This window comes from Maylandia zebra, linkage group LG3 (genome assembly GCF_041146795.1).
Source record: "Maylandia zebra isolate NMK-2024a linkage group LG3, Mzebra_GT3a, whole genome shotgun sequence".
Classification (NCBI taxonomy): Eukaryota; Metazoa; Chordata; class Actinopteri; order Cichliformes; family Cichlidae; genus Maylandia; species Maylandia zebra.
Window position 1 is genome coordinate 39701478 of NC_135169.1, and position 26854 is coordinate 39728331.

Consider the following 26854-nt stretch of genomic DNA (forward strand, 5'->3'; position numbering starts at 1 on the left):
CCATTAAAGCGTTATGACTTTTTTTTTTTTTTACGCCAACTGAAAGACCGTGTAATTATAAAATGTGTAGATGACTTTTTAATTAGCGAATGTATCCGGCTTTAGTTTTCTAATTAATCCAGTGAATAACAGCCATCTGATTCTCGTGTGTTTGAAGCAAGCGGTCGCTCAGTGACACGCTGAATTGGATGCATGTACAATGGCTCTATAAAATTTTGATCTAAGACTAATATTTATCCAACGATTGTTTAAATCCATTCAACTTCAAATCAAACCAGACAGCACGCTTTTTACTAGCGGACTTTTTTTCCCCCTACAGAAGTAAACAAACATAACTGATGATGCTATTATTATATAATCACCCTTCGGATTAATATCCCCCCTGGCGAATAAATGGAATACTGCAGATAATAGACATACAATGTATCAGGTTACAATGATACATGTTTATTACAGAAAAAGTTTAGACTGAAATATTAAAGAGCTTTCAGACTAGATTCACTGTAATATCCTTATTGTTGATAGAGCGTGCATGGTAATGCGGGGAGCTTCGGGCAAGAATCATTAGACAGGCTCCTTAGGTGCATTTGTCTTCCACCCAGACAGCATTTATCCACCATAATGATGAGTGTCCTGATGCAATTTCTTTACCAAAGGTACCTGATGAAATGTTTACTTCCATTATGCCTCGGGGAAACTGCCGGTAAGCCTGTTGAGCATAACCAGCAGGGGCAGCTGCTGTCGATAATTACGCCTCAGCCAATAACTGTCTCAGGTGAAGCTTTTCCCAGTAGCCAGCAGTGTCAAAGCTACATTGTCAATTACAGTGGATGGATATTTTTACATTTAGCCTTAGGTGGGCAAAAAAAGGCCCAAAGTAGTATATTACAAGGGTAGTATAAAATAAAGCAGGCGAAAACTGCTGGGGTGAATCACATTATAGCATATATTACACAGTATTTACCTGGCTTTAATGGGTCAGGCAACAGAGCCGAAGCTTCAGAAAGAGAGAATATTTGAGGCGCAGACACAGCTGTCAGATAAAGCTGGTACTTACCATGTCCCAGGCAAAATTGGCCAACCAGTAGACAGCTGGGTTTACTCCACTGACAAATTGCAGATGCTTGGCTTTGTTCACCCTCTCTTGGATTAGGAAGAGGACAAAGCTGGCAGGGATGAAGGACATGGCAAAGATAACGCAGATGGACACCACGACGTCAGTGGAGGTTGTGGCCCTGTGATTGAAGAGGACACAGCATAGAAAAAGTTGACTGGCGAGCTATTAGGGGTCTACCAGGGCAAAAGAAAGTGGATATTAAACTTTGTCCATGGGGCTAAATATAAAGTTTGATTCTGAGGTGATGTAGACTACGTTGGCTTTAAAAATATATGGAGCACACAAAGAAAATCATTAGAATTTACATTCTGTCTACTATCACAGGCTGTATATAAAAGATGGACACAGCTACCGTGACCCTTTAGTTTTAAACTCTTTTAGTTTCATGTTCAAACCCTTGAGCTTAGGATTGTGACTGTCACCATCTTAGTGTTTTTAAAGAGACTTGATGATCTGACTGAGAAACTGAGGGACATAAAATAGGACTGTGTCGGCCTCCGCCTGCACAGGTCCGCAGACAGACCTCCTGAGATTATAGACAAGCAAGGGACTATAAACCTATCAGGAACATATACAGGGAGTGCAGAATTATTAGGCAAGTTGTATTTTTGAGGAATAATTTTATTATTGAACAACAACCATGTTCTCAATGAACCCAAAAAACTCATTAATATCAAAGCTGAATGTTTTTGGAAGTAGTTTTTAGTTTGTTTTTAGTTTTAGCTATTTTAGGGGGATATCTGTGTGTGCAGGTGACTATTACTGTGCATAATTATTAGGCAACTTAACAAAAAACAAATATATACCCATTTCAATTATTTATTTTTACCAGTGAAACCAATATAACATCTCCACATTCACAAATATACATTTCTGACATTCAAAAACAAAACAAAAACAAATCAGCGACCAATATAGCCACCTTTCTTTGCAAGGACACTCAAAAGCCTGCCATCCATGGATTCTGTCAGTGTTTTGATCTGTTCACCATCAACATTGCGTGCAGCAGCAACCACAGCCTCCCAGACACTGTTCAGAGAGGTGTACTGTTTTCCCTCCTTTTCCCTCTCATTTGATGATGGACCACAGGTTCTCAATGGGGTTCAGATCAGGTGAACAAGGTGGCCATGTCATTAGTTTTTCTTCTTTTATACCCTTTCTTGCCAGCCACGCTGTGGAGTACTTGGACGCGTGTGATGGAGCATTGTCCTGCATGGAAATCATGTTTTTCTTGAAGGATGCAGACTTCTTCCTGTACCACTGCTTGAAGAAGGTGTCTTCCAGAAACTGGCAGTAGGACTGGGAGTTGAGCTTGACTCCATCCTCAACCCGAAAAGGCCCCACAAGCTCATCTTTGATGATACCAGCCCAAACCAGTACTCCACCTCCACCTTGCTGGCGTCTGAGTCGGACTGGAGCTCTCTGCCCTTTACCAATCCAGCCACGGGCCCATCCATCTGGCCCATCAAGACTCACTCTCATTTCATCAGTCCATAAAACCTTAGAAAAACCAGTCTTGAGATATTTCTTGGCCCAGTCTTGACGTTTCAGCTTGTGTGTCTTGTTCAGTGGTGGTCGTCTTTCAGCCTTTCTTACCTTGGCCATGTCTCTGAGTATTGCACACCTTGTGCTTTTGGGCACTCCAGTGATGTTGCAGCTCTGAAATATGACCAAACTGGTGGCAAGTGGCATCTTGGCAGCTGCACGCTTGACTTTTCTCAGTTCATGGGCAGTTATTTTGCACCTTGGTTTTTCCACACGCTTCTTGCGACCCTGTTGACTATTTTGAATGAAACGCTTGATTGTTCGATGATCACGCTTCAGAAGCTTTGCAATTTTGAGACTGCTGCATCCCTCTGCAAGAAATCTCACTATTTTTGACTTTTCTGAGCCTGTCAAGTCCTTTTTTTGACCCATTTTGCCAAAGGAAAGGACGTTGCCTAATAATTATGCACACCTGATATAGTGTGTCGATGTCATTAGACCACACCCCTTCTCATTACAGAGATGCACATCACCTAATATGCTTAATTGGTAGTAGGCTTTCGAGCCTATACAGCTTGGAGTAAGACAACATGCATGAAGAGGATGATGTGGACAAAATACTCATTTGCCTAATAATTCTGCACTCCCTGTATACCGAGGTCACAGTCCAAAGGGTCGTTTTCCAACAGATTTCTATAGAACCCAAAATTATTTTGCATTGAGAGAAATCGCCCCCTGCTGGCCATTAGAAAGAATGTAGGTGTAATGCTGCAGTCACACTGGGGAAAAACAGATGTTGCCGTGCAGCAGAATGTCACGATCCCTGCTTTTGAAATGTCTGTGACCACTCGCAGTCAGTTGCCATCTTCAAAGCAACTTCCACTTATTTGCTAAACTGAGACAGACTGTGACAGTTTGGAGACAAGTTGCCTCCCACCAGGTGACCTGTGTAATCAGTGTTGCTGGCACAACCTCTGGACATCCCAACTACTTGCAATCTACCTCCGATGGCAACAAAAGTCAGTGCATTCACTGGGCAACCACAAATTTTCCCTAATCACAAGAAGGTTCCCATCCTATTTTTACTTCAGTGTAACTGAGGTGTTGGGTAGTTTCTGATTCACATCACGTTTTTGCTACGTCCATCTTTTATCAGTCTGTGGCACCTACTAGGTTTTCAAAGCTACGGAGTAAGTCCCCGGGGCCTGTAAGGTGCTTTGGATAAAATCATCCACATGAACTGCAGTATGAGAGATATAACACATATAATAACAGACTTTATGAAATACAGAACTGCAGTCCATGAACCTTCGGTTTTCCATCCTTATGAGGTATTCACTGTATTTTAATGTACTTCTTGGGGAATATGGGTGCACTTGGTTTTCTATTTTCATGAGAACGCACTATTTACTACCTCTAATATCATTCACAAGGCCATCACTGCTGTGACATCAGTGACAATAAAGAACAGCCGTGGAAGAGTCCGGACTGTCCTGTGGGAGAAATTCAGTCTTTTGTGTGTATAAAACCAGTTTTAAGAGTTTCTGTTAAAAATCAGCAGGTCTGTTATCAGGAAATGAGCCTGATGACACTTGAAACAATGTCAAAACAACTTTTGGCTCATTTCCTGTAATTAAGACATAATCAAATTTAACACTAGGCAACGATGCATTTAAACTAATTCCGCTACACCTGCAAAAATAAGTCAGATAACTAACGTTTCAATGTTCTTGTTAGTATTGATGTCTACATTAGCCTAGCTTTTACAGCACTGACTGATTGCTGTTTGTACCTGATAGAATTTTAAAAAAAGAAGCTTTTAAATGTCACCGGCCTTCTGAAACTACGACACATTTAGGGCTCCTTTTTGTCTCTTTCCAGCTTGTCCAACAGCACATCCTAAAATCTTAGAAGACTTATTCATCCGCAACAATATCCGTGTCACACACAAATCTCTCAAATTTCCCCTGCCGTGCGTCTTTATTTATGCCACGCTACCTTTGGAAGTGTCCTTTACTGCGTCTGCTCATTTAGCATTGGATAAAACTGCGATCTGTGACTCTGACCACCCCAACTGCCCCCACAACCCTCCCAAATCCTCACCCCTTGCCTCCTGATAATCTTTCACGAGTCTTCCCGCTGCTTAATTAGCATATGAAATAAGTTACCCTGCGTGGCTACATGTCCATATTTATCATCGCCAACCAGGCGCAATTAGAACACGTAAATATGAAATCATTAACAGCAGTGCGTGCCAGCCCACATTTCTAGCAGTTTTCAAGGGCTGCGTGCTCTGTTTGGGTGGGGAGGTAATGTAGGGGACAAAGCTGTGAATGATCGCAGGCTGAATGCTTGAAGGTGGTTAATTGCTGTGAAAAGAGGACAAGCAATCTGCTAATTAACTACTAATGCAAGTGCAGGGAAGATGTGCAGTGGGAGTAAAGCTTTATAGTTTGTGTTGCCTTCCTTAAGTTTTCATTATTATTATTATTTTATTTAGAGTGGCTGCAGGGGATTGTTATGCTGAAAAGATGCTAAAAACACAAGATAACAAATTGGCTGTACAACACTCCGGTCATTATTTCTATTATAAAGCAACATACAGGTAGAGAGCTCCAGAGACAATCATAGGGTAAGCTGTGTGATGTGCACGTTATCAATAGTATACTTTTGCACAGCAGCAAGAACAGAAAGTGTCATAATTCGTTGATTGCAAATAAATTACACATCAAATTCAAAAGCGCGGCAAGATGAGACATTTTTGTCAGTTGCCAAATTGATGTTCCCCAGCAATTAAGAAGCAATGCATATCTCTCAATAATGAAACGGTGCCAACGCTGACATTTCGGGAGGCTCCATTTCTGTGCCGATGCGAGATAAAGCACGGAGACCTTGTGGGAATGAAGTGGTAATTTCTGTGGGTGTAAGCGTCGACTTTCTTTCCACCTGCGCAGCCCTTCACAATTTTGTGGCTCATGACATCGCTTGCATTGAAATAGGCTGTGAAGTACACTAGAGGGGAGTGTCACTTCAAATTAGACGGTGCAGTGAAATACTGGTGTCCAAAAGCTAGCAAGGGAGCAAGTCAATGGGGATGAATTATTATCGAAATTGCAGGTTTAGCTGCGGTCTCACCACAACATTGTGGAAGTGTCAGTGACAGGGATTCATTTAAGGCCGAGGTTGGTGCATTTCAGAATATTTTGACAGGATGGGCGGGATACTTTTTTTGGCCTTTGGTGACTGTGACTTTTTTGGCTCGCTGCAATTAACTGGTCTTTCTCCGAGTTTTTCTTTGGACATTGCCATTGGCTTCTTTTTCACTCATATTCAGTCCTTGTACTTGACCATTTTCAGGGCAGAAAACATTTGTTGTTCAACATTTGTTCACATTTCTGTAGCTGAGATTATGAAAAATTACAAAGATAACACACTTGACAGGCCCAAAATTGTATTTTTGCACCAACTAGGCTATTCCTAAAAAGTGTGGAAATAGGACAAGTGGAGGACAAAAAGAGGAAGTGGAAAATCTAAAAACTACTTACAGCAGATGTGCAGTATCTAAAAGCAATGTCCTTAAGAAACAGTGAAAAAAATATACAGCAAAGACCAGACACAGGACCTAAGAGACATCAGCTGATTCATCTACTGTTCAACAGAAATGGGCTTATTGGAAGGAAAGCTGTGAAGAAGTTGTGCGTAAGGAAGGGAAACAGGGAGAAATGTGCTGTATTGCATGTGTAAGAGGGGTGGCTCAAGAGTTTTGCACAGTACTGTAACTGTAAAGTCTAAACCCCCCTTAAAAACCGCTCTGAGTTAAAAAAAGAGGTGTGCTTTTGGCTACCAAATGAACATAAGTACAATATTTACTCGCTTCAGTTCGATTTTAATGTGCACAACTCTCTGTCTGCTAGCTTACCGATGCTACATGCTGCCACTTTATAAGATCTGTTTACAGTTTGTAAATATAAAAAAAACTTTCGTATCGCACGCTGCCATCTGATCCATAGTCATAAAATATACATTTCGATAAGTGGAGCTTCAAATTGTGCTGAGTCAGGTGCTCTAGAAGCCATGGCCCTTTCCCCTCCTACAATGTCCGCTCTTATTCAGCGGTGAAGGAGTGTCCGAGGCAATCTGAAAATCTCAGTTCATAAATTGCAGTCTTCACGCTCTGCACGGGCTGCTAGAGAGAGCAGAAGAGGCTCATCCTGAACCTACAGGATATCGTAATTATCCCTAACCCCGGCGCTGTCTTCCCCTCTCTAACTCAGGCCTGTCGTCAGCACCTGATCACCACATAAACACCTGACCGAGGGAGAGAGCTGGAGCAGCGGGGGGAAAGTGGAATGGAAATGCAGTTACTGAGCTGTGGTCGTGGCACTGTATGATGATGTGCTGCAGAGGGACGTAATCTAACTACTTTACAGTAGATGTGCCGCTCACACTGAGGACCGCAAACGGGAAATTGATGACGTTACGGGATACAATCCAGCTCAAAGACACTAGCTGTGAACACAACACAGAGCCGTACACAGAAAGCAATTATATCCGAATGGTATGAGCCAATATATTATGATTTAGCACGTCATTAATCTCCAGCTCTCATAGAAATCCGCCCTAAGATAAAGCATGCGGGGAGGGAATGGTACACCCTCGTGAGGAACTCCCATGGGCCTCCAAATCTACGCACACTCGAAGCGATCCCTCATTTATCTGTCTGTCTGTTCTCTGCTGTCTACTTTATTGTCTCCCACTCATCTGCTTTCCCTCAGTCTATGCTGTTTTTCTTCCCCCTCACTTCATTCCTCTCTCCCTCTCTCTCTTTGCCTTATCTGTCGCGGTTCCCCGGTCACCATCAGTCTCTTTCTTCTGCATCTCATAATGCAGTGTCAGAAAATTAAAAAGCGGCTCTTTCAAACACGAGAAAATGCATCGTCGTAGCTGCGCGCGTCAAAAGGCTGGGAGAAAACTGCAGGCTAGGGGCTTTTCTCCCAGTATACCGTTAGTAGCTTGTGCTTGAAGTCAAACCAAGGCTCAGGCTCACATCCACATCTAAAGGTAATGTGGAGTCACAGTTTTACTCCATGTGCGTGAGTTGTTGATTTTATTTTTTTGGACTTGAACATGCAAACTCTACAAAGTTCAGCAAGTTCAAATGCAGAACATTTTTACTCTTCTTGTGAGGTACTAACACTACACTACCTTTCTGGACAGTTATACTAACCAAATGATGTACTATTCAGTATTTGAGAAGCCCTGTTCCTAATATGGACCCAAACAAAAACTTAATAGAGGTTAAGAAGAAAGCTTTAACCCCTGTTTTTTTGCCCGATGACTCACATGGCCGCACTGGCGAGCTGCTCTTTGCTGAGGTTGAGGGGGTGATTGGTGACGGAGATGCCGTACTGGCGCGGGTCCTGTCCCGCTGGCAGATTTCCTCTCAGGATGCCGTTGTTGGCCACGCTAAAGAAGGACGCCACGGCGTGCCGCAGCTGGTTGTAGAACCACACCTGCAGTAGAACAGACAATTGGTACATGTAGAGGGGTTTGCATTTGCTTCCCATGTCTCCTAGCAACTACATCAGGTAAGACTCGTGGACAAATAATAGGAAAAATAAAATAAAACAGGCAGGTTATGAAGGGAGAGATAACCGAGAGATGACGTGGAGAAGTGAAGATTCAATTCTAATCTTTTCTTTTTTTAAAACTGTGGAACAGGTCAGTGATGAAGGATGTGCCCTCTTAATTCTGAGGTGGCTTTCTTTGGAAAAGGGAGAAATTAACTACCCAGTGAGGTAGTGAATAAAAGATCAGGGCAGAATCTGTCTGCTGGGTGTGTTTTAGCATCAACGTGACACCAACAAAAGTACCAGGAAAGCAAACACAGTGTGAACACTTTAGCGTAACAGAAGAAAGGGCAAATATCACCACTGTAAAGAGTTGTCTGTGTCATTTACGGATTTACTACTATCCGGATCTCATTAGCGGGGCGTCAATTAATGCTTCTTATCCAAGCTGCTGATGTGGCTCGCTTTATGCACGAGGTGCACTTCAGATGTGGAGCCTGGCGCAGCAGGTTGTGGCATTAGTGCACGGTAACGTGCAGAGTTCCTTGTGTGAAACTCTAGAAGCGTGAGTAAAAAGACAAAAAACGGCTTTTTATTCTTTCAGTCAATAAAAAGAGCAAAACAAAAAGGTCCCAAAGGGATGTGAGTCATAATCTCTGGGCTGAGCTCTGCTACAGCCTCCTAATGCAGCGAGTATAGTGCTGTGCAAGTGTTTTTAGCCACCCATCATTTCTTTATATTTTCATAGAAAATTGGAACATTTAGCAGGAAATTTACTGAAATGTGAAAACACACATTGAAAGTCAATATCTGGCATGACTGCCTTTATTCTTTGACACAGTCTGAACTCTCTGAGGCAGCTTTCTTGTCATTTCTTGAAGTAATCTTCAGGAATAGATCTCCGGGCTTCTTGAAGCACATCCAAAGCTCTTCTTTGGATGTTGGCAGGTCTGCTTTTACGGCATTAGCACTGTGTGTGTGTGGGATCATGCTATTGTCAAGCCATTTCCAATCAACGACAGATGGTCATTTCCAGATGGTGTTGCATTGCGGATCAAATCTGATGGTACTTTCATATTTCCATCGATTTTGACTAGATCCCCAACATCACTGATTAAAATGCATCCCAAATCATGACAGAGCCTCCACCGTGTTTTACAGATGGCTGTAGACACTCACTGTTTTATCTCTGTATCACTGACTTTCAGCGCAGATCTTGTAAAAGTTGTTTGTTTTTTTGCAATTTCTTTCATATATTGGACTAAAGAAATTGAAAGAATATGTTTGTTTGTTTTACAGGCTTCTAGTAAAACAGTATATAAAGTCACAACACTGATTCCTTCCTTTAGTTAGGTGCATTTTTGATGCTTGAATGATTCATAGGTCAGTGTTAAGTGGCTTAAACCAATAATGGTCAGATAAGACTGGACTTACAGTGAGTGAAAAAGCAGCCAATGTCTAAAAAGAAAAAACCTTCAAAAAGTTGGGAGGACTAAGAAAGAATTATGGGGTGGCTCAAGACTTTTGCACAGTACTGTAAGTCTCTAGAATAAAGTGGTTACCTCTCACCGGCCTGTCAGTGCATCACAGGGCACCTTGTGTACAACTCTGGCATCTGAACTCAGTAGTCTAATAAGCACATTGATGAGACAGTGTTGGTCCTTCAGATCTTTGTGCAGCACGCGTGCACAGTGAGATGTACGGTACATTATTGCTACTGATGCACATTCCCAACGCTATTTCCTGTCCTGTATTTCTGAGCGTGCCTTCTGTTTCTACTGTAAGTGATTCCCTGAGTTTGAGGCTGCTTGTAGAAGAAAAAGAATGGATGAAAGAGAGTTGGAGTGAGAGGGAGAGCTCCCTGCTGATAGTGCAGCGCTAATTAAGAGTGGATGGTGTTTGAGTGTCAGCCCAACATAGCACCGCATCACAGAGGAGGACGTGGAGAAATCTGAAAGTGTGCGCGCGCGCACACACACACACACACACACACACACACACACACACACACACACACACACACACACACACACGTTTCTTTCTGTCTGCTTGCTGCTGTGTTCTCCTTTCTTCTTGTATCTCACAAGAGGAGATCGACAAAAATAGATATTATTTTCTGTTTTGTTTTTTTTGTTTTTTGTTTTTTTCCTCCCATCCAGCAGTTTCTGAAAGGTCTACAGCTAAAATGCCATTTGATGTATGCGAGATAACAGATCGTAAGCTAAGCTTGTCTGCTAAATACATGAGGGTGATAGAGCGAAAAATATGTAAGATATGATGGCAAGCCACATTTCCACTTCTGAAACTACTTTAAGCATCAAAGTGCTTCTGGGGGAGAAGCAAATTTTCTTCCCTCAGAATGAGAAATATAAGTGTGAGACACTTTTATAGGACAGCTTCGGCAGTATTTCAGCATTACTTACTTCAAGACTCCTTTTTAATTCATTACCAGATGGAAAATGGAAACACAAATTCATTTATCGCCGCTTGGAAAGCTCAAGTTTGGGTTAGCAGGTTTTTTTGTGGGTTTTTTTATGTTTAGCACAGCAGAACAGAAAGGCTTCAGAATAGCAACAAGTGATCACATTTTTTTCTTTAGTTTAGTTAGAGACTAAATCACCAGGATGTAGCTGCTAAATTATTTATAGCACTGTCTGCTTTTGATTTAAATTCAGTTATACAGGTCTTAACCCACAATGAGGCTCATTATGCAGTTAAAGCATCACAATTCTATATCAAGCATTTGGCTTGAGTGAGTTAGATGAGTTGGTGGCCTTGTGTTTGGGTATTCGCTGCCTCTGTAGCCTGTTTTTGCACCGCACGAGGCTGATTTCACCTCTGCGGTCGCTAAACGTTCATCCCGTGTTCGGTGTAATGTACATTCACAACAATACCTTGACGTTGTCCCTGGTTCCCAGGTTCTTGAGCAGCGTCTCAGCGCTTTGGTAGAGCTGATCAGTCACGTTATCCTAATGAAGAGGAAAACAAGAAATAAGAAATGAGTTGGGAGACTTAATTGGACACACTCGGAAGACCACCGCTGCTCTTTGAAATGCAAAAACATGAGGGAGAAGGGAGAGAGAGACATGAGAATCAGGATTTCCAGGGAGCCTTTTGGGGGTGTGCTGAACCATTTATTTTCCTCCGACTTGAGGGGTGGCGGTGGAGGGGGTGGGGTTAAGGTTGGGGGTGTCCCCTTGTTGTTCTTGTTACTTTTTTTCCCCCCCTCTTTTCGACATTACTGCTTTATTAAATTATGTAAAATAATTGTAAAAGATGGCAGGGGGTGGGCATGACACAAAGATTCACAGTTCACGCAAGCAGCCTACATACCAAATGAACCAATCGGCTTTAAGGGGGTGGGAGAGGGTTTAGTCGCAAATAAAACACAAGCACAGGGATGATTTTCAGAGTGTCAGCCGGGCTTTGTGGTGAGGTGATGAAAATGGGAGGGAGGGAGAGCAATGGTAGCCCGGACAGGTTGCATTAAAATCTCCTCTGCTGCACTCATGTTTCATGTGAAATGAGCCTTGGGATGAGGGCTCGAGATGACAGGCGTGCCATTCCCAAAGTGTCGTGTTGATACCATGCTGTTCGGCCCCGGCCATAAGACTACTGAGCACATTACATGTGTGATATAAATGCAAATGGACCTCCTGTTGGACTTCTGCCTTCATCAGAGGGGCTGTGGAAGAGGAGGGGCAGCGAACGTGGCACGGAGTGAGGAGGAGAGGTTTACGGAGGCAAAGTGAAGGTGACAACTGGAGAGCGAGGGGCGGGGCGGCGGGGAAAAATAAGAGGAGAAAAATCAAGAAAGACATCCCGAGAATGCAGGAAGGTGCTCAGGTGTGAGTGGCTGTCTGCAGCGAAACAGAGAGAGTGGGAGTGGGAAGGGGGGGGGAAGAGAGAAAAGAGATCTCTCCAGCCGCTCGGCTCAGACGGTTACCTGAGGACAACGGGCCGAGGAGATCATACTGTGCCTCTTTCTTTTTTTTTCTCTCTGTTCAAAACTCATCCAATTGTTTAGCACCTTGTGGCTGGCTTTAGAAACATCAGGAAACATCTGCGCCTAAACACAGTGTTTACACATCATTTCAGCAATGCACCCTGAAATAAGAGGAGAGCGCTAAATAACATCCCCCTCTGTTCCAGCTCATTACTTATTCGTACTCGAGGCGGAGAACAAGTCTTCTGCTTTCGTCCTAAAGCAGCAGCACGGGCGACCTCTGCCCGTGTTTCCTGTTTTCCCTTCACTCGGGTTTGAGTTGTGCCAAGTGGCTCCAAATAGGAAGCCGTCCTGAGGATTAGCCGTCACTGAGGACGGGATGAGAAGTGTGCCTGCCAGCGGCTGGCCGCGTCTAATCCTTGACAAACTCTCCCCCGCTCAAGGACAATGACAAGGCTGGTTTGGCCAGAGGACCCCATCGGTGCAGTGGCTCACGACGCGGCAATAAAGCCACTCGAGTGTGTGGCGACTTTTTCCAAAATCGGCCCGCGTAGTTCAGCGGTCAAACGGCCTGTGTGGCAAGTGTGTTAATATGTGTGTGTTCCAGGAATCTGCCGGGGAGAAGTTTACAGTTTATTAAATTAAGGGGCTTGTTCCTGTGAATAATTTAAATAATAAAAATGGGTTACGCAAGCATTTCGGGGAGCTGCGTATCATTAACGCTATCTACATGAAACAGTGGCTCCTCTGAGGCGGGGGGAGGGTGGGGGTTCTTAATTATACACTTCCCACCGCACAGCCTCTCTTGTTCTTTCCATTCCCACCGCCTCCTGCTTCTCAGAGCTCCATTTTCTACCTGCTAGACATAGAAAATGCAATGAAACAGAAATTTCAAAGCCCATTTCCCAGTTGGCGCAGGTGGCTGCGAGTGCAAAAACACGTTACTTCCAGTTAAGAGTCTCATGTCGCAACGCCTGCAGAGCAGCAGCAGGGGCAGCAGAAGAGAAGCAGACATTTCCCAAGGACAGTGTAGCACTTTAATAACAAGGAATGCAGAGCTGGGACGGCTAATGCCCGGCCATTAGAGTTACATCATCGCTGCTGCACAAATTAAAGTCACATTAGCGTCGAGGTTCTGGGGAGAGAAGAGGAGAGAGCCTCGGTGAGGGATGAGACCGGAGACCCCCGGGGGCAAAGCGACGGTGTAGTTTGAACGTCCAAAATTTAAAATGTTAACGACAGACTCTGAGGGAGCGAGACAGAGGGAGAGGCACGGGGAGGTGACAAGTGAGTGGGCATGAATTTTAAGAAAACACTACACATTCCTAAGAGTTTGAATCCTGATGCAGGCACTGAGCAGACTGAATGGAAGAAGTTAAAGAATACAGAAAAGAAAACCCTGAAACTGAATGAACTTCATTAATAAGAAGGTTAAGTAATGCGGTATGGGGAGCGGATTTGCCGGATTGTGCGATCTTGTGCACAAGATTTTTCGATTTATTCACAGCGGCGCTCAGACAATAGCAGCTTGTTGCCATGGACACTCAACAAAATGGATCTGAAGGAATTAAACCTCCTCCTTCCTTTTGAATTCGGTCCTCTCTCTCTCAATTGTTCGAGAAATCAGCGGAGTCCAAAAGTCCACCGCGAGTGACATCACCGGTATCCAAGATACAAAGCTGTCTGAATAAAGAACTCAACGCTCCAATTAGGAGCGGCGCAGTCAAAATAAAAGCGGCGAGCCGCAGCCTTGACAGGAGGGAGAGCAGCCTCTTCACTCACAAAACTGCTACAAACATTTAGCGCTGGGTCGTAACACGACGCTGATGATGGCTTGCGGTTTATTTATTTGTCATTTCTATAGATGAATGAGCACCGAAGCAATGTTTATACAAAGACGGCTGTGGCACTTTTTACACTGATAAAGGTTCAAGGAGAACCTGGAAGCAGTGTTGGGAGTAGCTTTGAAGCGTTTTAGTTATAAATCAACCTGCTGGACATGTTAAATATCCTGATTATGACAGTAGATTAAAAAGTAGAAATTTAGAAGAATCTGTCGTGACTTCAGCGGCAATCGGTTTATGTTGAATGTAATAAAACTTGTTTTGAATCAAGCGAAACACAACTAGGATGAAAATGTTCTTTATTAGACGGTAAATAAACACACTCATATCCTAATTAGCTACCTTACATTTAAATTAAGGCCTAATCAGTAGTAGTGCACTACCTAGAACAATGTGAGATCCAATTATATGATTATACAGTATACTTTATTAGAAATTTAAATGGTGCGCTTGAAGGAAACATATTTAAAGGGTCTTTTGTTAACACAGCTGTACTTTATAAGAGGGTCAGTTATTGCTTATAACAAGAAAACTGCACTGTGAACTCAAGTCAGCATGCAACAGGTCACACAGTTTTAATGCACAATAATAACAAATGTATCCACGTTTGCACTTGTTAGTTACTGGGTATTTCATTTAGTCATATATTGCAAGCTTTATTGGGAATTAAAATCACTTTGCTGTTTGGGATGTGTGGTGCTATGTCTGTGTTGACGCTGCTGTGGAGCTTGAATAAAGTCAATTTCTGTGTGAGGTGTAGTAGACTAGTGTTTTTATGGTGCTTTTTACAAGTTTGTCTAAATTGATACAAAGTAGGCCACAGCTTGTTGCGCCTCATTAATGTACTACTAAATAAAGTGTGATAGTACAGTTAGAATGTGCTTATATTATATTATAATGTTATGTTATATTATTATATGAGGATTTTCAAAGGCTTCTAGGTACAATGTCTGTGGTAAAGCGTCCGATGCTGCAGACACTTGGTTTCAAAATACAGAATGTTAACAGGAGTCAGCATGGGGGGGGGTCTGCCTGGAAGATTTCATGGCAATGCCTGTAATATTTGGGTGGATAACTGACTCTAGAGCAAAGTTGCAGACCAGACTCACGTGACCTTGAGCCATGCCTGTAATGCTCTTACAAAGGATAAACAAATAGTGCAACAAATTTCCTCTTTTTCAAAGACATTTCAGGTATCATCACACTGCTGATCTGAGGCTGGTCTTTTCTTGTTGCCATCATTTTTATGTACAGTATGTGGTGCAGGAACAGAAAGATGAAAAAAAAAAAAAAACGAATTTCAAGGTTTTGTGTGTCTTTGTAGATGCCCATGGGATATTTTCCAACAGTACAACTTCTGGCCTTGCACTACATTGTACTACTTTTCTACACCATAAAAGAAATTCAAATAATCCAGTGGTGTCAACAAGTTTGACTTTGTGAATGCCAATATTTATCACATACCTGAGCTGAACTGAATAGGCCTTTTAGATCTCTGAATGTATCCGTGATTGCTGCCTCCGTCACACGAACTTGAGAGTTGATTGCTCCGACGGAGATCCCTCCGTACCTGCAGTGTCAGGAAAGTAATCAGAAATGCACGCACACACACACTCTCTCTCTTTAAAGGCATCTACTTTCATGCCTGTGCAAATAAATCAACAAATCAGCTAAGACCTCATGTGCAGTTATCATGGTAATCACACATGAATTAACTCACACACATATAGGGAAGCCTCAGCACATCCCCCCCCAACAGCATGATCACACACACACTGTAATTACTACATGCGGTTTTTTCACCCTGAGCTTTCACAACACTATTTCTGTCTCGCTTTTTTTTTAGGTCCTCATTATATCAGGGGCATAGGAGAAATGTGAAACACTATTATTACTCTGCTCGTGTCACAAGTTATTGCCTAAGAAACATTCATTAGACATACGGGCTTAATACGATCCAATAAAACAGACAATCGCATCGCTGCTTATAACATTTGTATTAGTTTGGTATAGACGCCTTCATCTGAGCGCAGCGGTGGTGATAGACAGGAAGTGAGGGTGGGGGAGTAAGGCTGGAGGGTCCACTCAGCCGACAGTGAAATCGGGGACGATTCGGTTGCTCGGTTTGCATCCTTACTATTAAGGCTACAGAGGCGCCCCGGAAAATGACTACGTGAAATTACTTTTAAGTGAAACCTTTTCGAGGTCAGCTTGTGATATAACATTGTGATGATGGGACCTGCGGCTGTGGCTCCCCCTCAGAGTCACGCCAATGCTGCTTGCTCATTAGCATGTTACAGGCCATATTAAAGCACTCCAAGCTGCGTTCACAACTATTTTTTTCAAGTTCACCGAAGTTTATATGATAAATATTGGTATCAATTCCAATGTGGAATCTGGAAATGAGCCACTATCTCCAACAAATTAAAGGCAAATCGACCGCTTAGATCAGGGATGTCAAACTCATTTTACATCGTTGGCTGGATGAGTGTAAACGCCCTGTCAGTGTAAAGAAGTTTAACTCGCATTTATCTAAATATCTAAAGAAGTAGAAACAATAAAGAAGTGCAATTTTAAGAGTTTGTCAACGTGATAAAGAAATGCTGCTGTAGCAAAGGAAAGACATTTGTCAGTGTGACTCTTTGGACTTAAATTCTAAGAAATCTAAGCTTTTCAACTGTGGGACCATTTGGGAAAAAAGCAGATTTCAACAGTAAATCGTAAATTGTAACTATAATTTATTTATTATAATTGCTTACTCAATTAGTTTGGTGTATATGAATGGCCCTAAGGGAGCTCTTTACCAGCAGGAAAACCCTATGAAAACACAGTAAAAAGTCTATAAAAAGTTCCAAATTCATGCCCTACATCACATTTCCCAAAGCTGTCCAGTGGGCTGGATTGGAATCTTTGCCGGCTAGATTCTGGCCCCCAGGCCTTGTGTTTCACACCCCTGCCTTAGAAGCTCCATCTGGACTCTGTCCATCAATTTTTTCTCTGCCCTGAAGGAAGAGCTTTTTTATCAGCTTTCCAAAATTGCAGATGAAAATGATGCTTCAATTTATCGCTTTTTCCAGGCTCACAGCAAGTTGACAATTTCAATACACCCCTCACGTTTACACCCCTGGGCATACACACACGTGGATGTGCATTCTTGCGCTCGCGCCGCATATGCTAGACCAGGGGTCAGCAACCTTTAACACCCAAAGAGCCACTTGGACCCGGTTTCCACGCAAAAGAAAACACTGGGAGCCGCAAATACTTTTTAAAATCTAAAATGAAGATAACACTGTATATATTGTTTTTTTACCTTTATGCTTTGTGTGAACAACTAAAGTAAGTAAGTAAAGTTTATTTATCAAGCGCTTTTCACAGACAGACATCACAAAGCGCTGTACACAAATATTAAAATAAACGATACAATCAATAGAAATTATACACAGTTTAACAGATCAAATGTAAATAATGTAAAGAATATAAAATATGTAGATCAACAAAAAGCTTGTTTGAACAGAAACGTTTTTAACTGCTTTTTAAAAGAATCCACAGAGCAACTAAGGTGTGTTGCTTATGAAATACATGAAGTGCTACAGAGAAAATTACATTTTATTTATGTAATTAACACATTTTGAACTTATAACAATATAACAAAAGGAAAGACACCCAGCTGAACTAAAATGATCCAGCAAACAAAAACTGTTGTGAGCCGCCACCCTTATATCGCCTTTGGGCTTTTGGAGCCTTGACCTGACTTTTAAAAAGTAATTAGAAAAAAGCACTATGCTGCTGAAAAATGAAAAATATACATTTGCAAAATTCTGCCTAAATATGTATTTTACCTGGTTAATGTGTGTGGCGGGGCGTGGTCTGCAGCGCCGCTGCAGGGGAGGCGGACGCACCTGAGCGGCACCCGCAATCACGCCTCGCCGCCTTAACGTCTGTGCCGTCTATGCTGTTGTGTTGTCGGGCTGTGAGCAGAAAACCTACAGCCGGCTGTCTGCGTACAGCAACCGTGTGTGAAAAGTGGTCGATAAAGAGATGCTGAAAAGCAGCGGGTCTGCCGTGGTACGAAGACACTTTCATCTTCACGCACGATGAAAAAATAATAAGATATAATTTTATTTTTATATTTCAAAATCACAATAATCTTCCAATTTAGAACTACAAGTTAAAAAAAGAACTAAACACAAATAAAAGACACTTCAGCTAATTACTTCTAATTTATTCTCCCAAACCACCTGGAGCCGCAAAATAAAGACTAAAGAGCCGCATGCGGCTCCGGAGCCGCAGGTTGCCGACCCCTGTGCTATACATATACAGCACGAGCACACACTGCACAGAGGAAATACGTGTACATGTCCTTTTTTTTTTTTTTTTTTTTTTTTTTTGGAAGTGACATCAGAAACAGCAGCATGTGACATCACGTGATGGCGGAGCTTCAGTTCATCCTTTGTCATCCTTTTTTTTTTTTTTTTTTTTTTTAATAGGACAGGGGGAAAGAATGAAAGAAAGAGGGGGAGAGGAAGAAAGAAAACCAAAGGGGAGAAGAGACGGTGAGAAGGGGGGGAAGAGAGAAAAAAAAAACAAACAAACAAAAAAAAAACTCCTGGGTCACCTGTATGGAGAGAAAGAAAAACAAAAAAAACAGGGGAGACAGCAAACAACAAAGAGCAACATAATAAAAAAAAAAAAAAAAAGCACCATCACAATAAACTAGCTAGTCATAGATATCAATAGTTACTAAATAATAAACGATATTGTGCAGCACGCAAGATAGACAGCGCACAGTGTGCTTTGAGGCAGCAGCCAAGAAAGCTTTAGTCCGCATCTGTCAATACCCATGTGTGCATACCTGTGTGGATCAGCATGCTTGCATTCCAAAGGTTTCTCCATGTAATGATCTGCTAGAGAGTGTGGGGGGGCCACAGCCCTGTCCTCTATGGTATCAAGCAGGTATGGAGGAGATCAAAACTCCAGACATCCAGAGGCCCCCAGAACACAAGAGACCAAGGAAGACCCACAGAGGGGCAGCCGCGCCACTGTCCCAGTAAGAGCTAAGGAGAGTCCCAGATGAGAGCTCATTCAGCAGCCGCGGAGCAGAAGCCAGGGGGAGTTGCAGTGACGCGCCCGTGAGCTCCGCCGGCAGCCAGCTGTGCCTGAGTGACCGAGCCCCAGGCCGAGAGGCCGGGGGCACCCCACCTCCAAAGTGGCCCGAGCGAGCCCCAATAAGCGGCCGCCAAGGAGTGAGCCGGTGTGTACCCGGACACCCACCCCCAGATACAAAGAACCACCAACGCACCGATACCTGAGGGAGTCCGCCACCGGCAGGGGAAGTGGTGGTGGGTGGAGATAGGCCTCCAAACCTTGGAGGGCCCGAGATGTCCCCAGAGAGGTGGCGCCTGACACCCAACCTGACATATAGACACAGAAATACAGGCACACACAGACACAAACATCCATTCCCACCCTCATGCTCTCATATGCACTTCACACTCAACCGACGTGGAGACAGACATAAAGAGACGTTGTACACACGATCACACTCCCCAAGCGTACTCTACTAACCGGGTCTAGGTACCCTTGCCCCTGGAGGGGGGAACTGCACCCAGACCCAGGTGGTGTTACCCTTTTCCCTGCGGTGGGGAGAGGCAGACCGCCCCGACTCCGCAGCAGCAGGGAGGCCCCAGACCGCAGTCGGATGGCCCACTCCTCCTAGCCCCCCCGCTCCAGTAGGCCGCAGAGAATGGGGGTGAGAGAAGACTCCAAACCTCCCTCCACCCGCTCATTGTAGTGTTGATGCATGTGTGTTCTAAGGTGCAATTAAAACCCAGGAGGGCATGGAGCTACCTGCCAAGGAGCAGCAGGTAAGCGCATGGTCCCTCCTGCTAGCCCTCAATGTCTACGTGTATTTAAAATTGAGAGGTGGGCAACGACGCCAGGGGTGGGGTGTACACCCTGATGGTAACTTGGACTCCGTGTATCGTGCCCACCCCCAAGATCCTATATGTATGTGTAATGAGAGTGTGAGTAATGTGAATGTCTAAGTTGTGGGATAAAATTGAGGCAGAGGCAGCCAGAAGGGGACAGAGGGGGGGGGGGGTAGCCTCCTCTGCATCCTGGTGACATACCCCTACTCCAAGGCCCTGCATGTGTGGGTGGTTGTGGTGGAGCAGGAGGAGGGAGGCAGCTGGAGATGGGGAGGGAAGGAAGGGAGGGGCAGGTGACCCCTCCCTGGGGCCAGCTCCCCCGCTGACCCCAGTAGGCACTCCCACACTCCGCGACCCGCCAGGGAAGGGGGGCCCAGGCCCATCCAGACCGGGGCCCAGCGCAGCAGCGCCCCCCGGCCCCACAGAGCCCGGGACAGTCCACCCAACCCCACCACAGAGAAAACTGCACCCACCCCACCATCCACTCGTCTTCCAGACTACATGAGACAATAAACACCCAGGCTGAGATCTTCCTCCACCTCTCCTGTATCTCCCCCTCCTGCAGAGAGTTCCTGAGGGGAAGAAAGCTCCTGCAAGGTGTAACAATCTCCCCCACCGGTTGAAGAGCCCCACAGGCGACTCGACACGCCGGCGGCACCCTGCGCCAGGGATGGGCTCCCATGCACCCACCCGCCCACAACCCCGGCAACACACAAACCAGCACCCAAGGCCCCGAGGCCCAGCCAGGGCCCCGGCCCAGAGATGGAGCGCCCCCAGACCCTCACGCCCATCCCGGACCCACCCAGGGGCAGACAGGCTACCAGGTCAGTAACCCACGTCCATCACCACAGACCCTCCCCTAGCCCCGCTGCACGCAGCCACGAGTACGTGTACATGTCCAACACGCTCTGGAATCGTGATGAAACAGGGCTGAGCAAACACACCAGCCTAACGCTTACAATTAATCATTCCTCTCACTGACAGTTTGCTCTTTATGGTTTCACGCACTGAGATGACAGGTTAAGGGAAGTGCATCACAGAGCGGCCAGGCAGGATTTGCTCGAACACGATAACTGCATAACGACGAGGATGGGAACGACAGCACGACGTGCAGGACCTTTTGCTCATGTTACCGTTGCTGATCTTCTAAAGATAGACACACCGCCATTCACAACAGCAAACACAGTTATAAACGTTACCTTGTTTTACCAGACTTCTCAAAAGTCTTGACCAGGAAGTCCGTCATATTCCGTCCGGTTAAATTCAGCAAGGTGTCTGTCGTGTTCTGTATCCTCTGTGAAAAAAACAAAAAAAAACCAAACAGTTGAATTGAAGCATTTTTTAAAAACTATTGGTTTGTTATTTGGGTCAAAATAGTGTTTTCTGGACCACTTGGTGGCACCAAAAACAAGACCGACTCAGATTTATCACCTCATAAATATGTTATTGGTACCTCCCCGTACCAATAACATACTGGTTGGTTCGGGGAGGTGCTAGCAAACAGATATATTAAGAGACGTGTTTCTGGCCAGCTGACGAATGTAGCTGCAATAGCCACTCTCCTTTCGACCCTGCTAATAGAAGCTGCTTGCTGATTTGCTGCTGTTTCTGCTGGACAGCTGGGGTGATCGGAGGCCTTTATTTTCACTGAAGGCAACGGCCTCCTGCTGCTAAAAATGAGATTCATAAGAGCGACACGTTAAAGCTGCAGACCATAAAAGCAAAGCGATGAGCTGAAAATGCCCCATGGAACTACTCGGTAATAATCGTCCGCGGGTTTGTCAGCACCACTGACACTCTGTGCATTGTACTGAGTCAGGCGATCCATCGTTAATATAGAAACATGGCTTCGAGCAGCTTTGAGTTTAAGATGCAGAAGACCTTTCCCAAACACTGTGTAGCTTTAATAATGCAGAGATATCCTAAAGGCAATGTTTGTTGATGCAGGCTCATGCAAAACAGGTGCAGTGGCTTTTATTTTATTTACTGTCTGAAAGGATATAAAAGCACTTTGCTTAGCCCGCGTGCCGTGGAGCATCCTGAGTGGAAAGGCTGACCACAGACAGACAGGCAGACTCCGGCTGACCCGCCCCAGAAAAAACTCATCCATTAAAAAACCCCAACAAAGCTAGAGAGCGTTCTGCATGTGGTATCTATCCACTCCACCGTGGAGCACATTCCCCCCAACTCTTATCATAATAGTCAATTAAGCCTAGCTATGGGAAGCCTGGCTGAAATCTACACCCCTGCCAAAGCTGGGGAAAGCTGTTTCTAATGTCAAAGGACCCTAATTAGATACCCTTCTGTGGATAAATGGGTACATTCAAACAACCAATTAAGCGAGGGTGCGACACATTGCTATGAATACACTCCACCTTGTGCAGAGTGATGCACACACACACACACACACACACACACACACACACACACACACACACACACACACACACACACACACACACACACAAAACGACCCCAAGCTGCTTTAGCCCTGCTTATTTAAAGAGCTAACACTGCTAATTAGTAGAGTGATCCTTGATAAAGTGCAATTGAGACCCCTGGACTGAAATGCAGTTTACCAACGCCACCCACCCCAGCTACACTGGTTATCTGCTCTTGTGTACAAACAGCTTGATGTGTGAGCTTTGGGCAAACATAGTATGTACCTCTATACATATTACACTCATTCTTTCTCACTTGTATTATATGTCAGATTACTTTAGAGCAGCGGTCCCCAACCTTTTTTGCGCCACGGACCGGTTTGTGCCCGACAATATTTTCACGGACCGGCCTTTAAGGTGTTGCCGATAAATACAACAAAATAAAACCAGTACCGGTACCGAAAAAAAATAAGATTTATTCATAACACATGTGAAAAGACCCAGGAAAACCGAGTTAACGTAAAAAACGATAACAAAATAACGCTAAAAACCGATAAAAACCCTGAAAACCATACATTTCACACCCGAGTCTCACTCTCGCGGCCGGGTACCAAATGACTCACGGACCGGCCCGGGGGTTGGGGCCCGCTGCTTTAGAAGGCTCTGCGTCCATGAATCGCTCTAAAACGCACCAAATCAATAGTTTTTTGATTTTTTTGATGCTCTGAAGAGAGATTAGAGAAACTGTTAAAAATCAAATGGGAGAGGGAAGCAAAGGAGGAGAATTTTATGGAAGATGGAAGGCTAAATTCAAAATTGGACATGGGAGAAAGAAAAGGAGGCGGAGAACTCAAATTGCAAGGCAAAAAAAAAAAAAAAAACAAGCAGAAGGAGAATGTAGAGGAAGAAGAGGACCCATCTGGCTTATGAATCAGAGATAAGGGGGAGGAACAGCACAGCAACCTTGGTTTATCTCTGAACAAACATGCTTCCCTTTCGAAAAAGCCACAGGAACTGAGAAACAAACAAAACCAAGGAAAAAAAAATAAGAGCTTTACACTCCACTGTGTGTACAATGAGTTTATACCTGGGCATACAGTCGGCATGGGTCTAATTATTTTGGCCTTCGTCCATATCCCCCATCAAAAAGACTGAAATGGGGACATTATGCGATTGTGTAATACCTGGCTCTGCATCTCTTGTTCATTACCTGGAAACAGCTTCAGTCTGTTTGGCATTCTGCACGACATCAGTTCTCCAGCTTGATAGCTAGGTAAGCAAGAAGGGGTGAGGGAAATGTAAACTGAGGAGTAATCAAATCTGTTGAATGAGCTGGCATACTCGAGCACTGGAGAGATAAGAGAGCGTGCTGTGTTCATATTAATCTTGCCACCGGTTACATCGTGCTGCTCCTCAAAGGTGAGTTTTTATCTGGTGCGCACAAAGAAAAGCAATCTCGGGGAAGAATCTTCCTTGCTTAAATATGTCAAATCGTACAGTCACCTGTTTTGCCACTGAATACTGTGGAGAATGGGGAATACAGAGTTAGTCATGCCACAATATCACAATACTCACTATAACAATCAATAGCATTACAATACAGCAGTTCTGCAACATTTAATACTACCGCAAGTGTCAATGCATGATGATACTTGTGTAATGGAAGAAGATAATGATTCAATAATGTTAAAGTTCAGGCTCTGGGGAGGCTAATCCATGACTGAGAGTGTTCAGCTGTATGCTTTTCTATCCGGGTATGCTTTTACTCATTTAATGCTGAAAAAAGAAGCTGTTGCCAATCAGAACTTCTTCCCACTTCCCACTTCTTTGAGCCCCAAACCATGACAGAGCCTCCACCATGTTTTAAAGATGGCCGTAGACACTCACCGTATAGCTAATGGCTAATAGCTAACATGTCTGTGAAGGTTCTCAGTCAAGAAGAGCCACCTCCACAGGACAAGACTCAGCAGTCCATCTGCATCTTAAGGATAAAGGACACTCTTTCGAGGATGCCAACGTTCACATTTTGGACAGAGAGGACAGATGGTTTGAAAGAGGAGTGAAAGAAGCCATCTATGTCCACTGTGAGCGACCATCTTTGAACAGAGGCGGTGGTTTACGACACCAACTCTCTGCCATCTATAATCCAGTTTTGAGATCCCTTCCCAGACGCCTTAACGCCCACTCACATCCTGGGCCATCTGACCTCAGGAATTCGTATGATAAGGTGGGGCCAGGTTTCACAATGAACATACCCGAAACTCTGGCTGATTGGGACCCACACCCAGTTTCACACCTTGGCTCAGGCGATTAGAGGATCATCAGGGGGTCCTTTTGTCCCTCTGTGGGGGTCACTCCCACTAGGTTTAAATCTGGGACTTTCCACCATTTGACCTTAGAACTGAAGAAGCTTCTCGGATGAGAGGTGAAACATCTTCAAGCATCTTAAAGAAGTCCAGACGCTTTTCTTTGCAAGCTCCTTTGACTAATAGCTAACACCGCTAACTAACACAGTTAGCGCCAAACGCCATTTTACAGATGGCTGTAGATACTCAACGTATAGCTAATGGCTAATAGCTAACACCGCTAACTAACACAGTTAGCGCTAACTAACACAGCTAACACCATTAGCTAACGGTGCCGCAATCAATGATTTGATTCAAGAATGTCACATTTGGATTCAGAACTCCATAAAAACTGTTGTCAATGATTTCCAATCAAGCTCCTGTGTAATCTGGCATACCTCAGCCCCTTTTGTCCCTCCACTGAAGAGGACGATGCATCTCTCACATCCTCTGTCAGGTCTTTGCTAGATTTCCCCCCATATTTCTCAAGGACATGACTTTCAGATCATTTTCATCTGCTGTAGTTATATTTTTTTTCAGGCTTGATAGTTCTTCTTTTGTCCTTCACTTATCCAATTTCCTCAAGTTTTTAAGGACACATGTCAACTTTTCATTTAATAGCTCTTTGGGAATCATCTTGTTGGTGCAAAAATACAATTTTATGTCTGTCAAACTGTGCTCTCTTTGACATTTTTTTGTAGATTCAACTAAAGAAATGGGAACAAATGATTTTTTTATTTTTTATTTTTTGCAAGCGGCTGCTCGGAACAAAGTGCCTAAAGATGCTATTTAAAATTGATTCTGGTGTACCATTGGTCAGATACAAAAACTGGGCTGAACATGAGAGAAAAAGGAAAGAATGTCCCAAGAAAAGCGCTGAAAGATTTTCAGAAAGGCTGAAGGACTTAAAAAATAAAAATAAAATAAAAAATCACAAAAAGGAAAAAAGTCTGGCTTTTGCACAGCACTGCATATTTGAAACTTTTGGTTTACTTTAAATGTATTAATAATCATAACGTCATGGTAGCACAAAGGGAAGCGATGTATTGCTGAATCATCATACACACAAACTTCTACATTGTTGTGAGCTCCTTCAGCTCGTTATAACCTGATGTGTTGCTAGTGGCAGGTGGCCAGTTGTATACTCATGTGTACCCGTGTCACATCACATACATGAGCGACGTTTTTCAGCTCAACATGCTCATTGTCCTGCATGATTATGTCCAATAGGATCACATCAGTTTAAATTGTGCTGAACAGGAGCATTAGCTAATAGCTAACGGTCCTGGCTTACAAACAGGCACCTACTAACCACAACCAAAAGCCCCACATGAAAGACTGAGCTGCAAGCATACAAGCCCGGTGAAAGAATTTCATCTAAAATCCCTTTTCCTTCTGTTTAGCTGCAACAAAGGGACTTCCTCACCCTCCGTTTGCCTCGCCTCACGAGTCAATGACCTTTCTGCTTTTGTTTTTGAGCATCTCTTGCTTTCTGCTGAGAAGGAGGCCATGGACAGGTCGTTTTACACCAAAATGAATCTGTGTGCGCTTGGAGTCAAAGTGACAAATCTGCAGGGTCCCGCAGAGAAAGGATGTGCCAGTATGCTGCGTTTGCCATTGGCTGAGGATGACCTGGTGGGGTTTGGAGCTGATCAGCACTTAACTGGATTTATTCCTTCAACAGCTGTTGTCAGAGACAAAACGTGCCCTCATATGTAAGGTTTATAGATTCATTATTGTTTCACTGAACCGCATGAATAAATTACTACATAAGATGCTGCAAATACAGCGGACTCGCCGACCCTCACTGAACAGACCAGCGAGAAGTCAGGGGTTGTGTTACATTATAAATTCAGTTCAACAAACACTTGAAGGCATTTGTTTTTAAGCAAATTCTTAAACCAAGAAGCAAAGTTACACAATACTAGTTGTATTTCCCATGTAGAATTATCCCTTTTTTCCTCTATCCAATGCCCTACTTCAATAGCCTGATAGATGAGGCCAAGGAGAGTAATTTGCAAACAAGCCGTAGTTAGGCCAGCCTCCAAATGATAAAGACATCAATCGTAATACATTGAAAGTGGCGGCTTTATCAATTCCTCCGCACGCATGACTGCCTATTCATCTTTGAAGGTTAAATATCACCAGCGAATGAGAGTCAATACCTTAGAATTGATAGAGGGCTTACTGTTGCCTGCCATTACCATGGAAACAATGATTTCACACTACCTCCTGCGGT

At 43.9% G+C, this 26854-nt stretch overlaps 1 protein-coding gene across 1 annotated transcript in view; it reads right to left on the reverse strand.

The window, feature by feature from the left end:
• Positions 1-26854, reverse strand: part of LOC101476448 (phospholipid-transporting ATPase ABCA1) — a 195967-nt gene that overhangs the window by 57078 nt on the left and 112035 nt on the right. The window contains exons 33-37 of the mRNA XM_004554498.4: positions 21089-21183; positions 15427-15532; positions 11067-11141; positions 7946-8115; positions 1058-1235 (exon numbers count right to left, since the gene is read on the reverse strand). Of these exons, the coding sequence (XP_004554555.3) occupies positions 1058-1235; positions 7946-8115; positions 11067-11141; positions 15427-15532; positions 21089-21183 (624 nt within the window). The remainder of the gene's footprint in view (positions 1-1057; positions 1236-7945; positions 8116-11066; positions 11142-15426; positions 15533-21088; positions 21184-26854) is intronic.